General features: G+C 36.7%; 1 protein-coding gene across 1 annotated transcript in view; it reads left to right on the top strand.

Moving 5' to 3' along the window:
- Positions 1-15,513, top strand: part of OXCT1 (3-oxoacid CoA-transferase 1) — a 144,538-nt gene that overhangs the window by 80,393 nt on the left and 48,632 nt on the right. The window contains exons 12-13 of the mRNA XM_061189222.1: positions 719-791; positions 1,409-1,484. Of these exons, the coding sequence (XP_061045205.1) occupies positions 719-791; positions 1,409-1,484 (149 nt within the window). The remainder of the gene's footprint in view (positions 1-718; positions 792-1,408; positions 1,485-15,513) is intronic.

The following is a 15,513-nucleotide window of genomic DNA, read 5'->3' as shown; positions in this document are numbered from 1 at the left end:
TATGAGATGTAAGTTTTGTGAGAGGTCCTTCCAAGAGGACCTTCTTTGGTTTTAATAGGAACATAGGAGCAAAGGAAGAAAAATGAAGCAGAGAGAGAGAGAGATTGAAGAAGAGATTCAGTCCCAATGATGTTAAGGAATTAGGTGGGACCTCTCTTTCTAGATTATTTACTGAATTTTAAGAAATATCTGAGGAGCATCTCCTGTGTCACTCCCTTCAAGTTGTATTTCTTCATGTCTATTCCACAATATCTTTGCTCCAGTGACTTACAGTAGCATGGTTTTTGACAGGTGCATCCCAGGAACTCCTTTCCTCATCACTCCTATTAGCATTTAACAGGGGCTTGTGAAGGGACTGAGTCTGGTGGGAGGCGGGGATGGTTATGTAATAATAGGCAGTAGAGGGGTGCATTGTCTGTAGAGAATTTCAAAACAATAATAAAATTAAAAGTTGGGCTGCTTTTTATTATCACCATGCAAGGGCAAATCTGAACAATGTTAGTGACAAAATGCTCTTCTTCATAGGTGAACAGTTCCCACTGTGTCTCCCATACCCCTGTTGCTGCCGCATTTTGCTTAAGGGACCCTTAGTTCTGTAGGAAACAGATAAGGTATAGACCTCTGTCTCCACCATGATTTCCACTCTTAGAAATCTAATAGCCTTTTCTTTCCTCTTTTTCTCCCGTGTGTGTGTGTTTGTGTGTGTGTGTCTGTGTAGGCAAGGAAACAGTTACTGTTCTTCCAGGAGCCTCTTATTTCTCCAGCGATGAATCATTTGCGATGATTAGAGGGTATGTAATAACGGAGCCCCTCATGTTTCACATGACGTGTAATGAGCTGAGTCATCCCCTGAGTCTGTTAGCAAGACTCTGAAACATAGCCACCTCTCCCAGCCAGAAAATGATCATGGGCTTGTTTGGCTGCACCAAGATGTGAAATTATTCACATTGAATGTTGGCAGTTGGAACTTCCAGCCCGCTATTATCAAAGGAATCCTCAAAATGGAATATATATCTGTGCCAACTAAACTGAAGTAAGCATTTGTAAGGCTCTTTCTGAGGATCCTAACATTTTCTACAAACTGTGTTTTCATTTTCTAGCTAGCGTTTGCTTTCAAATCGAGCCATATTCTCCCTCACTGAAGGAAACAAACTCACTGTGTACACCTGTTTTTGATTTGTTTTTGGAGATAGTATAGGCTATCATTTTTTAAAAAGAACTCTTAATGGTTATTTCTCTACATTAGCTTGAGCCAATCTATTTGGAAATCAGGTGTTGAATGGAGGAGAGCAAATGTACTTTGGTGGGGGGGAGGTTAGAATTATTTATTTTCATTGCTGGCAATTTCAAGCAAAAGGGACATAAAGCTTGTGAAGTTTGCTTTATATTTCTTCTTTATCTTTCTCAGGGGACATGTCAATCTAACAATGCTAGGAGCCATGCAGGTTTCCAAATATGGTGACCTGGCTAACTGGATGATACCAGTAAGTAGACATGTTTTCTTCTGAATTATGCCTGGGTCAGAATAGTTATTCTTGAAGTATTAAGAAAAATCTTGTCAAATTGCTTTGAGTGCAAATATAATTGTTGCAAAAATAAATATTTTGATGTGTATTTCTTATTTCAATCAAATTCTAATAAAGGAAATACTGAAAATATTTAGCTTTGCCAGTTTACTGTGTAGTTGGGACTAAAAATAGGTAAGATCAGGGTCAAAGCATAATTTTCCATGGAGGAATAGAAAACTGAGGAAGGTAAAAAAGAATGGGTTAATTATACTCTGATAAAAGTAAGAAATACAAATATTTATTATAACTAAGTTTTTATAACTAGAAAGAACAATTAAGTTCATTAATTTTATGTTAATTCTATTATTTTCTTATTCACAGTGATTAAAATCCTCTCTTAATTAGTCATGTGACCCCATGAGTAGTCAATCACATTTTCTTCTATTATGGAATACAAAACCTGTGATGTTTAAACATGCTTGTGAAATGCAAACAGTTTTCATTTACTAATGACTTAGATCAAGGAAGGAACCTCTTGGAATTAGCTTTGGAAAAAGGACTGTAATCAGTTGATTTATGAGTGTGGTTCTTTACATTCCTGATTGGTGCTTCCTGATGTGTGTATGGAAACAACAATGAATGTGTGTCTATGATTATGAGCTCATTTTGGCTGGTAGCTCAGGTAACTCTTTTAATGTGTGTGTTTAAGGATTTCTGTGTGTTTCTCTGAAGCATCAGCTACAAGGAATTTAAGTAACTGAGGCTGATGTTCTATGATGAGAGTTTTTTGTTTTTTGAAATTTCTTAGATTTTTCTCTACTCATTTTTTGAGGAAGGCGGATTAATATAGTTGATGACAATGTTAGAGATGGTGTTAGTTTAGCTTTTTTGATCTATGATCTCCCAAAACATTATTTTAAAATTTCAATTGTTATTATAACCCTGGTTCTCAAACATGGTTGCATATTGGAAACACCTGGGAATTTTAAAAAATGGTGATACCTCGGTGCCCCCCCTTAGAGATCCCAATTTAATTAATCTGAGATACAGCCTGGGAATTGGGCATTTTAAAATCAATCCTAGGTGATTACAATATGTAACCAAGTTTGAGAACCAAGTTTGAGTGTATTAAAGAATGATCATCAGGGACTTCCCTGGTGGCGCAGTGGTTAAGAATCCGCCTGCCATTGCAGGGGACACGGGTTCGAGCCCTGGTCTGGGAAGATCCCACATGCCACGGAGCAACTAAGCCCGTGTGCCACAACTACTGAGCCCACGTGCCACAACTACTGAAGCCCCCCCCCGCCTAGAGCCCATGCTCCGCAACAAGAGAAGCCACCTCAATGAGAAGCCCACGCATGCAATGAAGAGTAGCCCCCGCTCGCAGCAACTAGAGAAAGCCCGTGCACAGGAACAGAGACCCAATGCAGCCGAAAATAAATAAATAGATTAAAAAAAAAAAAAAGATCATCAATCATATTTAAAATGTAAGGGGAAAATATCATTGACGCATTAATAGTCAGAACTCTTAGCAGATTATGGATTATATTGTTATTTTAGTTTAAAAATGTTCATCACCCTAAATCAGCCATAGCTATAAGAGTTGGCAGCTTTTGGAGGCTTCAGAGAAATCAAGAGAGGGTCTCCTGAGCATTGTATAGTAAGTCAGATTGATACTTTATAGGAACGTTTATTTGTGTAGAAAGAATGTATTTCTTTTTTCAAATTTTAGGAAAAGGCTATAGGAGGTAGTAGAAGGAGCATAGAAAAGCAAGCCCTGGGTTTTAGCCCTGACTCTACCAATAATCAAAGTGTAACCTTGAACATGTCACTTAAGCCCTTTGGGTTAAAGCATCCTCATCTATAAAATGAAGATTTGAGAATAGATAATTTCAGGGGTCCCGTCTGGCTTTCACAGGTTAGCAGTTAAGAGCAAAGACCCTGTAGTGAGACAGACCTGGCTTGAAATCCAATTTTTCTCACTTACTAGCAGTATAACTTGAAGCAGTTGCCTATTTTTCCTCATCTGTAAAATGGGAATGATATAATAGTATCTACTTTATAGGACTATATAAAGGAATAAATGATACAATGCATACAGAGTATGTATCACAGAGCTTGACCCACAGTATATGCTAGATAAACAGGTTGTTATTATTTGATAAGTTAAGAAGGAGAAGTTGGAGATGCCTGGCAGAGAAGGGAATAGGATTGGTTACCATAAACAGAAACAACAGAGTTTTAAATAGAGTCTATTTCTCTAAGCTATTAGTGAGTTTTGAAATCAAATTTCACAGTGGTTCTAGGTGTGGAGCAGAAACATGTCCAACATATTTTTGCTTTCGGAGAACTTGGGCATCTTTAACAAGTTAGTATATGATTTGTTTTTATTATGGTTTAGCACATAATAAGGCTGGAAGCTGTCATAGTGAGAGTATGCATTATGTAGTTGTCATTTGTAGGAAAGATTTTCCAACATGTATCACAATTTTACATATCCTATGGAGATTCCTGTGAATGATTAAAACATCACTGTTAATTACTTTATAAATTTCTCAATACAATTTGGAGCTCATGAGTTTCCAAAGGACTGGATCTAGTGGGGCAGCGATAGGGAGCTCTGGAGTTCTGAAGGGACATGGAGAAGAATTAAGCATAAAAAGTGTTCTTGTGTCTGGTTCCACACTTTTGGTCATGGAAGTTGGTAGTGTCCTTTCTTAATGAGCATTTTTGTTCTTTTAGTAACTGATAATCACTTCTTGGATTCTTTGTATGTGATGCACAGTATATATTTTGATTCCTTTGGATGCAGGATAACTTAAGAGTCAAGACTATGAGTTTTAGTTTGGAAGAGATCTGATTTGAATTTCAGCTCTACCGCTTACAAATTACACAATCTGGAGTACCTGTTTTTGTTAGGATTAAATGAGAAGAAGATGAAAAGTGAAGACTCAAAGCAATCCATAAATAGTGGCTATTATTTTTATCTTCTTCAATGCACTATTGCTTAACTTTAAAGAGGGAGTATTTGCCTTAAAGTACACTGGCATAAGCAAGACTATATTTTACAGTAACTAGTACAACCTGTGTATCCAAAGTTCATATTCAAGTACCAAATGTGAAGACACATTTCTTGTTCTTATTCATTATGGATAAGATACAGCCTAGCCTCCTTATATAGTTTCAGTGAGTGATCTATGTCTATTTGCCCCAAAGATTTATGTTGATTTATAAAATTTAGATATATTTTTATTGCAGGGTCTGGCAGTCAAGGGGCTGAAAAGTTCAGTTTTATTGTATCATTTTTCATTTACTTTTATCTTTTTACTGAGTTTAATAATCTTTCAATGGTTGTAAAGCCTTGAGTTTCTCTGCATCATGGCATCCCCATGAATTATTACCATGTCAGATTATAATAAACATTAAGCTTTTAAGGCAGGCAAATGGTGTGGATGCTATTTGTCTTATCCTTTAATAGCTTCTTAGTATGCAGCATGGGTCCCATTTTCACAGATTTTTGAAAATTCTGCCCTGAGCATCCAAAGAGAGAAAATGTGACAAAACAGTAGTTGGCTCCTTCGGGTTCCGTGATTATTGTGATGATGGTAAAACCCCAGGCAAGCTACGGAAATGTGGTAAGATGTGCAATCCGTTGACTCTCCATTCAGAGCTGCTCTGGCTTTCCTAATGCTTATTTTTGGGAAACAGCTGCCATAAATGATTGACTTGTGAAGGGAAGTTGTTGTGTATGATCAGCTATGGGAGCTGTTTTTTAAAAACATGCAACAGCCTCCTGCTGGACAGTGTTGCTGTATATGAGCAACATAACAGCCAAGGGCCTCCTCCTTTTACGTGGGGAGAATTGAAATGAGAGATTCTTGGGGCAAAGAAAAATAGAATGTTTAGGTGTTTGTTCTTCCCTAATATTTTTCATTTCTTTGTGCATTTAGAAGATTAAATCCAAATCAATGTCATATTCATGTATGCTTACACGAATGAGTACATAAAGTTAATTTGGTCTTCTATCTATGATGTCTGTTTTAAATAAGCTAACTCTCTCTCTAGTCTTCCTACTTGTACAGCTGGGGCCGGGCGTTGTGTTCAAGATTTAATCTAGTGATTTAGATCTGTCAGTTGTAGTCCAAATATTAAATCTGTAGTTACAGATATAGAAATATAAAGATTATGGTATAGAAAAAGATATAAACATACAGATACAGATATGGTTTTAACATATTGGTGTCTTGTCCATTTGGTCCCAACACTCCAGTAACTACAAACCGTGGGTAAGGAAAAAGGATAGGTGGACAATATGTATGTGATGGTATGATGCTTTTACAGTTATTCAGTAGTGTTCTTTCTCTATCAATGTAATGAACTTGGAATTAGATATACCTGTGCTTAAATAGTGGTTCTGTTACTTTCTGATGGTGTGGCAAATTATTTCACCTTAGTATACTCATTTGTAAAATGCGAATATTTAACTCATATGCTTGATCTGGGGATTAAGTTAGCTTGTTCAACAAATATTTATTAGGCATGTATTAAAGGCCATGCTATAAATTTCTCTCTAAGCATTGTATTAGTGACATTCTACAAATTTTTATTTTGTTTGTTTCATTGTCATTTTCTTCAGAATATTTTCTTATCTCCCTTGTGATTTTTTTCCATGACCTACTGATTATTTAAAAGTATGTTATTTAATTTCCAAATATTTGGTGATTTTCCACAAAACTTTCTGCTAATTTCTAGTTTAATTCTCTTGAAGTCAGAGGACATACTTTATATGGTTTCCATCCTTTTAAGTTTGAGATGTATTTACAGCCTAGAATATAGTCTATCTTTGTGACTGTTCCATCTGCACTTGAAAAGAATGTATATTCTGCTCTTGTTGGCTAGAGTGTTCTATAACTGTCAATTAGGTCAGGTAGGTAGATGGTGTTGTTCAAGTCTTCTGTGTCTTTCTATCAGTTATTGAGAGAGGAGCATTGAAATCTTCAGCTATAATTGTGCATTTGTATATTTCTCCTTTCAGTTGTATCACTTTTTGCTTCATATATTTTAGAGCTCCATTACTAGTTGCAGTAGTACAACTAGTTGTAGTAGTAGTACTTAAGATAGTTATGTTCTTTTAACAATTTGACCTCTTTTTAAAATTATATCTCTCTAGAGTGAGTGGGCTTAATTGCCCCGCAGCATGTGGGATCTTAGTTTCCCGACCAGGGATCGAACCCATGTCCCCTGCATTGGAAGACAGATTCTTAACCACTGGACCACCAGGGAAGTCCTGACTTATTTTCTTATATATATATATATATATATATATATATATATATATATATATTAGTGGTTCTTCCAGGTTTTACAATACGCATCTTTTATTTATCGCAGTCTACTTCAAGTTATGTTATGTCACTTTACATATAATAAAAGAACCATACAACTGTAAACTTATATTTTGTGCTCTTATCCTATTTGCTATTAATATTTAGTCATATGTTTTATTCTGTATGTATTACTAACCTGTGATACTTTATTATTTTTGCCCTAAACAGTCAACTCTCTTTTAAAGAGATTGAAAAATGAGAAAAATATTGCATATTTTTAAAATATAATTTATATATATAAATTGTATATTTTATCTATTTTCCCAATATATTTGCCCTTTTCTTCACTGATCCTTTACATCAGTTCAGATTGCCATCTGATGTTATTTTTGTTCCACTTGAAGGACATCCTTTGATGTTTCTTGTGGTGCAAATCTTATAGATGTCACTTAGATTGATTCTTTCAATATTTGCTTTTAAGCTTTTTGAGGTCAGTTGAGAGCAGCCTTTAGTTTCAGTCTAATTAGCCCCACTACTAATGCAATTTCTTTCTGAGGATTCTACCTGATGCCCCATGGCATTTCCCTCTGGTTAGGAGGAACATGAATTATTCCCAGACCTGTGTGAGTTCTGGACATTTTTTGCCTAATACTTCCTAGTGGTTCTTCACCAGGCCTTGGATAATTTTTTCTTGTAATATACACACATCAGTACTCTGCCAACAACTTGAGTTAACCTTCTGCAAATCTTCTGAGCTCTCTCTCTGTATAGCAGCCACCTCTCTGCTATTTTGAGATTTCAAGTTAAATTCTAGTTGGGCTCTCTGAGCACAAATGAGACAGCTGGATTTCTCCTGGATTCCCTTCCCTGCACCGCAGCCTGTAAACTCTCTAGACATTAGCCTGGGGCAATTGTAGGCCCACCTCATTGGCTTCCCTTTTCTCAGAGATCAGAATCCTGTACTGCCTGTTATCTAATGTCTGAAAGATGCTTTTTCCTTTGTTTTGTCTGATTTTCTAATTGTTTGATACTAATAATAATATTTTTGAACTTAGGTTCCTATTTCTTGGATGATTTTTCTAGTAAAAATCCCTAGTAGGAGAATATCTTTGTCAATTTTTTAAGGTTTTTGATACATATTGAATTGCTGTCAAAAAAATTATCCCATTTACACTCACACTGTTTCCACTCTATCACTAACACTGGTATCCACTTTTTTTCTATTCTGTTTTTCTAGTCTGTAATTTTGCATTTCTTTAAAAACTGCCATCTGGGACTATTTAAAGAGCAGGCAGTGACTTATTCTTCTGGAGGGACACTGAATCCTCTTCTCTTTTGTTCTGAAGGTCTTCCTTTTGGCTTTTTAGCATTATCTCTTATTAAATATTGTTTCCAGTACTGCTCTCTTTGGTCTTTTTTTTTTTTTTGGCTACGCTGGGTCTTCGTTTCAGCGTGTGGGCTCTTCCTTGTGGGCTTCTCTCTAGCTGTGGTGCGCGGGCCTAGTTGCCCCGTGGCATGTGGGATCTTAGTTCCCTGACCAGGGATTGAACCTGCATCGTCTGCATTGGAAGGCAGATTCTTAACCACTGGACCAGCAGGAAGTCCCTATCTTTGGTCATTTTAAAAAACAGCATTTATGGTGACTATTCTCTGTTAGGGAATGTGTCTTAAGAGACCAGCTGTAACAAGCAAGCATGTGTGAGAGAGAGAGAGAGTGTGTGTGTGTGTGTGTGTGTGTGTGTTTTGTTTCCGAGATATTGAACAAGTTCTACACGTGGGATGAAATCAAAACACAACATTTTTTATCTCCTGTGGTGCCTTTAACTTCATTCAGTTAGGGAAGCTTTCCCTCTGCATGAGCTCATTGCAGATAATAAACTGTCAGTGGGTCACTTTAATTCACAAACTCAGTCTTGAGTGTAGAATTAAAGGATCCAGTCCAAACTAGTGAACATTGCTTCAATATGCATTCAAAAGCAATGCATCTCCTGTCACTACTGTTTCCCAGCTATAGGCAGGACAGACTGCCTACATTTGGGGAAGGTTGCTTGGTGTTCTTTTGCTTTTCCTCTCCACTCACTCCTCCACCAACTCAGTTCGGCACCACAGAGTCAAAATTCAGGAGAATGGGAAGTGAGGAAGTAGGGCAGGAAAGTTCTTACATGGCTGGTGACTGGTAATGTTACGAGCTGCCTCCATGCTCTCTGGTCCTTTCAGATGTTTAAGGGACATAGATTCTCACTGATAGGACCCTCTCTTCCTTCCACAGCATCTTGAGAAAATATTAAAGCATCTTCATGCTGGCCCTCTCCCACATGGCCCACATCTGGGAAGCATCCACACATTTCTTGTCCCATCTGCAGTAGTAGTGTAGGTATTTCCCCAGAATGATTACTTCTGCTTTCTCAGGTAGAAGTCAGACACGCCATTCCTAGTTGCATCCTGGCTCGTCTCCGGAGGGTAGAATGCTCTCCCGTTGTCATCCAGGCTCTGTGAGATGTCGATTTAGGGGTAGACATACACTTAACCCCTCTTTTTGGTTGCTGGGGCGGAGAGGGTAGGATCACAGCCCACTTTTCTTTTATACAGAATCCTCTGCTATGGCCCATACTCTGCTCCTTGATCTTGTCAGTGGACGCCAAAATCTTAGAACTTGTTTTTGACCATTTTCTCTGAAAATTCTGTTTCTGAACATGTCTCACATGCTGGTATTTCATAGTGGTCACATTTGAACATCAGTCAAAAGCAGGACCAAAAAAGTCCCAATCTAACATTCAGTTACTGCCGCTTTGGCTTGTGGGTCTGCTGTTTCCTTGCTGCCGTTATTACTTCTCCCTTGTAAGCTCATATTCAGCTAAGCCTCCATATATGCTGGGGTATCTTCTATCTATGGTTCCTGTACATCAGGGCGATCCCCCGAGCTTATTCTGTTCCCAGTTGCCCTGGATGGAATAGAGGACCATGGAAGAACCTAGCCAAGCTCTACTCATTCTTCCAGTGAATAAAAGCTGCACTAAGCCAATGGAGACACCTTTACCTCCTGTGCCAGTTAGAGACACATTTAATGCTTGCAGAATTTCTGAGAGCAAAGAATGATTTATTTTTGTACTGCAATTTAACAAATGAGCATACATTTTAAAAAAAGACAGCCTAGTATTAGTGAAATTTATGAATTTAGAGTGTTATTAGGAATATAAGCTGTTTATTATTGTTCTTTACTTGGAAACTATATTTGGCTATCCAAAAATACTTTAATCTTTGTCTGGAAAACATTATGTTGAAAACTACTACTTAGTTTTATTATTCACATCCAATATTTTTCAGACTAAAAGTATTTATTGACTAACATATTGACATATTAATTTTATAAGGAAAATTCCTCTTACTTAGAGGGTCCTGTTGATGATTAAAAGCTATGATTAAGGTTTAAAAGCCACAGCTAAATTACAAATCTAATATTTTTACGAGAAGGGAACTAACAGCTCTTAATTAAGCACATGCCATTAGCCAGGTACTATTTGGATATTTATTGTCACTTAATCCTTATAACTCTGTGAGTTAAATATAACAATCCCTGTTATTATAGATGAAGAGATTCAAGCCAGGAGAGTTAACTATTCAAGTTTACCTATGTAGCAAGTTATGAAATGGGGATTTAATCATAGTATGCTGCTTTTATGTACTTTGCATTCTGCCGCAAGGTCTTTTTGGGATGTATTTAACTAATGCCTTTTGTGATGGAGGCAAAACTACCTGCAAAATAAATAAATATCTTTACAACATTTCTATAAACTTGATAAAGTATTGTTTCACTGTGTGGGGTAGAGGCTATTGCAATTGGAAGGATACATGCTGTACGTGTAATACTAGTACAAGCTTCAGGCTTTGGAAGGCGCTGGGTTGACCATTTGCATTTTCTTTCTTCTGCATCTTACCTTTTTAAGCCCTCACTCGAATTCTAAAGTCTCCACTGCCTAATCACATGTAATTAACATTAATCTCATGTATGAAGTACTTTATCCATTATCTACCCATTTTGTTTTTTGTTTTTTTTTTAAATTTATTTATTTATTTTATTTTTTGGCTGCATTGGGTCTTCGTTGCTGTGCGCGGGCTTTCTCTAGTTGCAGTGAGCAGGGGCTACTCTTTGTTGCAGTGCGCTGGCTTCTCATTGCGGTGGCTTCTCTTGTTGGGGAGCACAGGCTCTAGGCGCATGGGCTCAGTGGTTGTGGCTTGCGGGCTCTAGAGCGCAGGCTCAGTAGTTGTGGCGCACGGGCTTAGTTGCTCCGCGGCATGTGGGATCTTCCCGGACCAGGGCTCGAACCCGTGTCCCCTGCATTGGCAGGCGGATTCTCAACCACTGCGCTACCAGGGAAGTCCCCCATTTTGTTTTTTATAATCTACCAGTTGAAGAGTTCTTTGAAAGAGTTCATGTCCTCTACTAGGATTTTTATAATTTTAGCTTTTAATATTTCTTAAATGGGAAACATTGAGACATAACTATAGAAATATGGGAATCAGTGAAAAGGGGAATCCTAAATAGAGGTTAAAAGAAAAGATTAAAATTAAGATCAGGAAGGAACAATAGCAAATTCATTAGCAAGTCAGCTCACTCAGCCTAGGTCCCTACCAAAGGGATGTGAGAATATGAAATAGGTTTTTCTTTTTGGAATATCTCAATTTTCAGTGATCTTAAAGAGATTTTGTCTTTGGATTGTTATCTGGGTCTGTTTTTTGCTCTGAAGGAAAGGAAATATTTTCCTCCTTGGGGTTGCATATGATGCATTTGTGAACAGCTGCTTAGTTCTAAGAACTTTGACTGTTCACTGGAACTCAGATGTATTTAAGCCAGACACTGAAAGAAAGGTGAGCTAGACATCTGATTGGTTCCAAGCCATGATGCTACTTGGCTTCCTAGCGGCTCTGTAAGAACTTGATCATACTCTCCACCTCCTCTGGTATTGGAAGGCAGACTTCTGTGCATGAAATGCGAGTTTGGTCCTTTTTATTAAAATCAGTCTCCTCTCTCTCTCTCTCCTTTCTCCTTCTATTTATAGAGAGAATGAACAATGAGTGAGTTTGATATTTTCAATTATTATCTCTTGGCTAATGATGTATTTGTATGACTGCAGCAGTATGTATTTGTATGACCCCCTCTCATTAAAGATCCCACTTAATAGAAGGGGAGGAAACATTAAAAATGATAGATGAGGTCTCCTTAGAAAACCATTATTAGTAATTTCATAAATAATGGTGCTTCTGATATGACTTAGCAGGGAACGAAGCCAAAGGGCTGAAAAAAATGTGACCCTGCAGCTAAAGGCTAATGAATTTTTTTTTTAAATGCATTTTTTAAAGGAATTTTTTCTTTTTTTAAATAATTAATTAATTAATTAATTTTTGGCTGCGTTGGGTCCTCGTTGCTGTGCACAGGCTTTCTCTAGTTGCGTCGAGCGGGGGCTACTCTTCGTTGTGGTGCACAGGCTTCTCATCGTGGTGGCTTCTCTTGTTGCGGAGCATGGGCTGTAGGTGCGCAGGCTCAGTAGTTGTGGCACGTGGGCTCAGTAGTTGTGGCTCTCGGCTTCTAGAGCGCAGGCTCAATAGTTGTGGCGCAGGGGCTTAGTTGCTCCGCGGCATGTGGGATCGTCCCAGACCAGGGCTCGAGCCCTTGTCCCCTGCATTGGCAGGTGGATTCTTAACCACTGTGCCACCGGGGAAGCCCAAGGGTAATGAATCTTGAAGAGTAAATGTTATTAAGTGACTGAATTGAGCATTTCCAGTTGGTGAAAGCTTTATTTCTTACTTTACTCCTTTGGTTTAGGGACAGTTTTTGATCAGCACTTTTATAGTCAAAAAATGTTTTATTAGGGAAAATGTCAAATATGTATAAAGATAGAAGAGTAAAATGCATATATCCAGCTTAGGCAGTTATCCATTCATGGCCAGTCTTGTTTCATGTATACTCCTAGTCACTTTCCCTCTCCCCAGATTATTTTAAGGCAAATCCCATACATCATATCATCCTATCCATAAATATTTTAGCATTATCTCTGAAAGATGAAGATTCCTTTTATAAACCACAATTGTGTTATTCCATTAACAATAAGGAATTTAGAATACAGTTCCTTAATGTCATCTACCCATACAGCACCCTCCTTTTACTGATGGAGAACATGAATTCAAAGAAATGAAGTGGCTTGACTCAGGTCACAAAACTAGTTAGTAGCTAAGCCAATACTGGAACTCATCACTCCCGTCTCGTAGTCTTACAGGGATGCTATATGAGGAAGAGTTTGCTTTTGAAATATAAAATTCCATATTAAAAAACCTTCCATTTTTCTCCAAGTACACTTAGAAGCAACTCTGGGTCTCTATGAAGGCACTTAACCTTCTAGACCTCAGCTTTTTATTTTTAAAATTGGATGAATGGGATAGGTTTTATTTAACAAAATTTATTAGGTCCCCACCCCTCCTTTTGTATTAGGCACTGTGGGTAGAGTGGTGAGCAAACCTAATATAGTTCTCCTCTTTACGAAGAATCTTATTTCTGGAGTGAATATGATAAAATGGTGAGAGATGGTACTGTGTGAAACCTTGTGGACTAAACATTAAATATGCTGATTTAGGAAGAACTGATAGGTTTACAATAGTGAAGTCTCCTTGTCCAAGGAATATGGTATACTTAGTCATTATTTAGGTCTTCCTTTATCTCCTGCATTACATTTATTCCTAATTATTTTCAAGTGTTTGTCAATATTTTGAGCTGGATATTCCATTTCAATTTCTAAGTGGTCATTGCTAATATAAAGGTAAACTATTGGTTATTGTATACTTACCTTATATCTATTTTATTAAATTCTTTTATTTGCTATCATAATTCTTTTAGAATTCTCTTATTCTACACAATTCTTTTATCTGAAAATAATAATAATTTTTCTTTTCTAAGATGCATGCCACTTAGTTTATTTTCTTTACTTAACATAATATCCAAAACCAATATGAGTAAGTGGTAGTGATTGAGGTCTTTCTTGACTTTGATGAGAATTCATTTAGAATTTTAACTTTTAATATTATTCTTGCTGTTTGTATTGTTTTTGATCTAGAAGTTTCCTTTTGCTTATAGTTCTTAAACTTAATGGCTGTTGAATTTTATCCAATGTGTTTTTTAATCTGTTGATTTAATCACACAGTTCTTTACCTTTAATTTGTTAATGTCATTTTTAAAATTGATAGATGTTGAATCATTGTTACTTTTTTTATATATATATAATTAATTGCTTTGCAAGACAATGTAAGCCAATCAACAATTCACTTATTTTTTTTTGGAAAATCTCCAGAGTGTCTCTTTTTTTAATATATATATAAATTTATTTATTTATTTATTTATTTATGGCTGTGTTGGGTCTTTGTTTCTGTGCGAGGGCTTTCTCTAGTTGCGGCGAGCGGGGGCCACTCCTCATCGCGGTGCACCGGCCTCTCACTATCGTGGCCTCTCTTGTTGCGGAGCACAGGCTCCAGATGCGCAGGCTCAGTAGTTGTGGCTCACGGGCCCAGTTGCTCCGCGGCATGTGGGATCCTCCCAGACCAGGGCTCGAACCCGTGTCCCCTGCATTGGCAGGCAGACTCTCAACCACTGTGCCACCAGGGAAGCCCCACTGTTACTCTTTTAATACAGATCATCAGTTTTTAACAATCTGCAAGAAAATTTTTTGCTTATTGGTCACCTCAAATTTTGTGATATTTCTTGTGGCAATTTTGTTAATATGTATTTTGCTAGAAATCATTCATTTCTTTTGGATTTTCAAATTTATTGGTCCAAAATAACATGTAATATTTTTATATAATTTCTTTAATATCTTCAAAAACATATCTACTTTTTATTCCTAATTCTGTAGATGTTCATTCTCTCTCTTCTCTTTTAATTAGGCTTAGAAGAAATCTGTCTTATTAATCATTTTTTAATTAATCAAGTTTACTTTAAGAAATATATATATTTGTTAATTTTATCCTTTTAATTATTTAACTTCTGTTTTATTTTATACTAGTTTCTAGATTTACAAATTGAGTGCTTACTTAATTTTCAGTCTTTCTCTTTTAATGATAAAAACTCTTAAGGCTTTCCATTTTTGTAGTGTAATTTTAATTGTATACCATAAATTTTGATGTAAAGTTTGTATTTTCATTAATTTCTAGGTAGTTTTTAATTTCAGCTTTTGATTTCATTTTTGATTCACTAATTTTTTAGGAGAATTTTTTTTTTTTGTCCTTCAAAGGTTTGAGGGAGTTATTCTTTGTATTTTTGGAATTAATTAGGTTTTCTTCATGGCCAAGTACATGATTCATTTTTCTAAACTTTACATAGAAGTAGGGTAATTTTATATTAAATTCGACTTATTGCTTGTTGTGGTCAAATCCTTTATTTATTCATTAGTTCTTAGGGACAGTGTGTGGTTTAGTAGAAAGCAAATAAGAGTAGAATTTAAAAGATCTGAATTCTAGCTTTAGCTTTGCTACTAACAAATTGTGATCCTAAACAAATTACTTTCTCTCCTTTGGTCTAATCCAGCATCATCCAAAAAAACTTGCTGTGATGAAGGAAATTTTCTGTATATACTTTGTACAATATGGTAGCACTAGCAACATGTGGCTTTTGAGCACTTGAAATATGGCTAGTATGA

The sequence above is a fragment of the Eubalaena glacialis genome, chromosome 4 (genome assembly GCF_028564815.1).
Source record: "Eubalaena glacialis isolate mEubGla1 chromosome 4, mEubGla1.1.hap2.+ XY, whole genome shotgun sequence".
Taxonomy (NCBI): domain Eukaryota; kingdom Metazoa; phylum Chordata; class Mammalia; order Artiodactyla; family Balaenidae; genus Eubalaena; species Eubalaena glacialis.
Note: the sequence above shows the minus strand (reverse complement) of the source record. Positions and strands in the feature narration are given on the sequence as shown.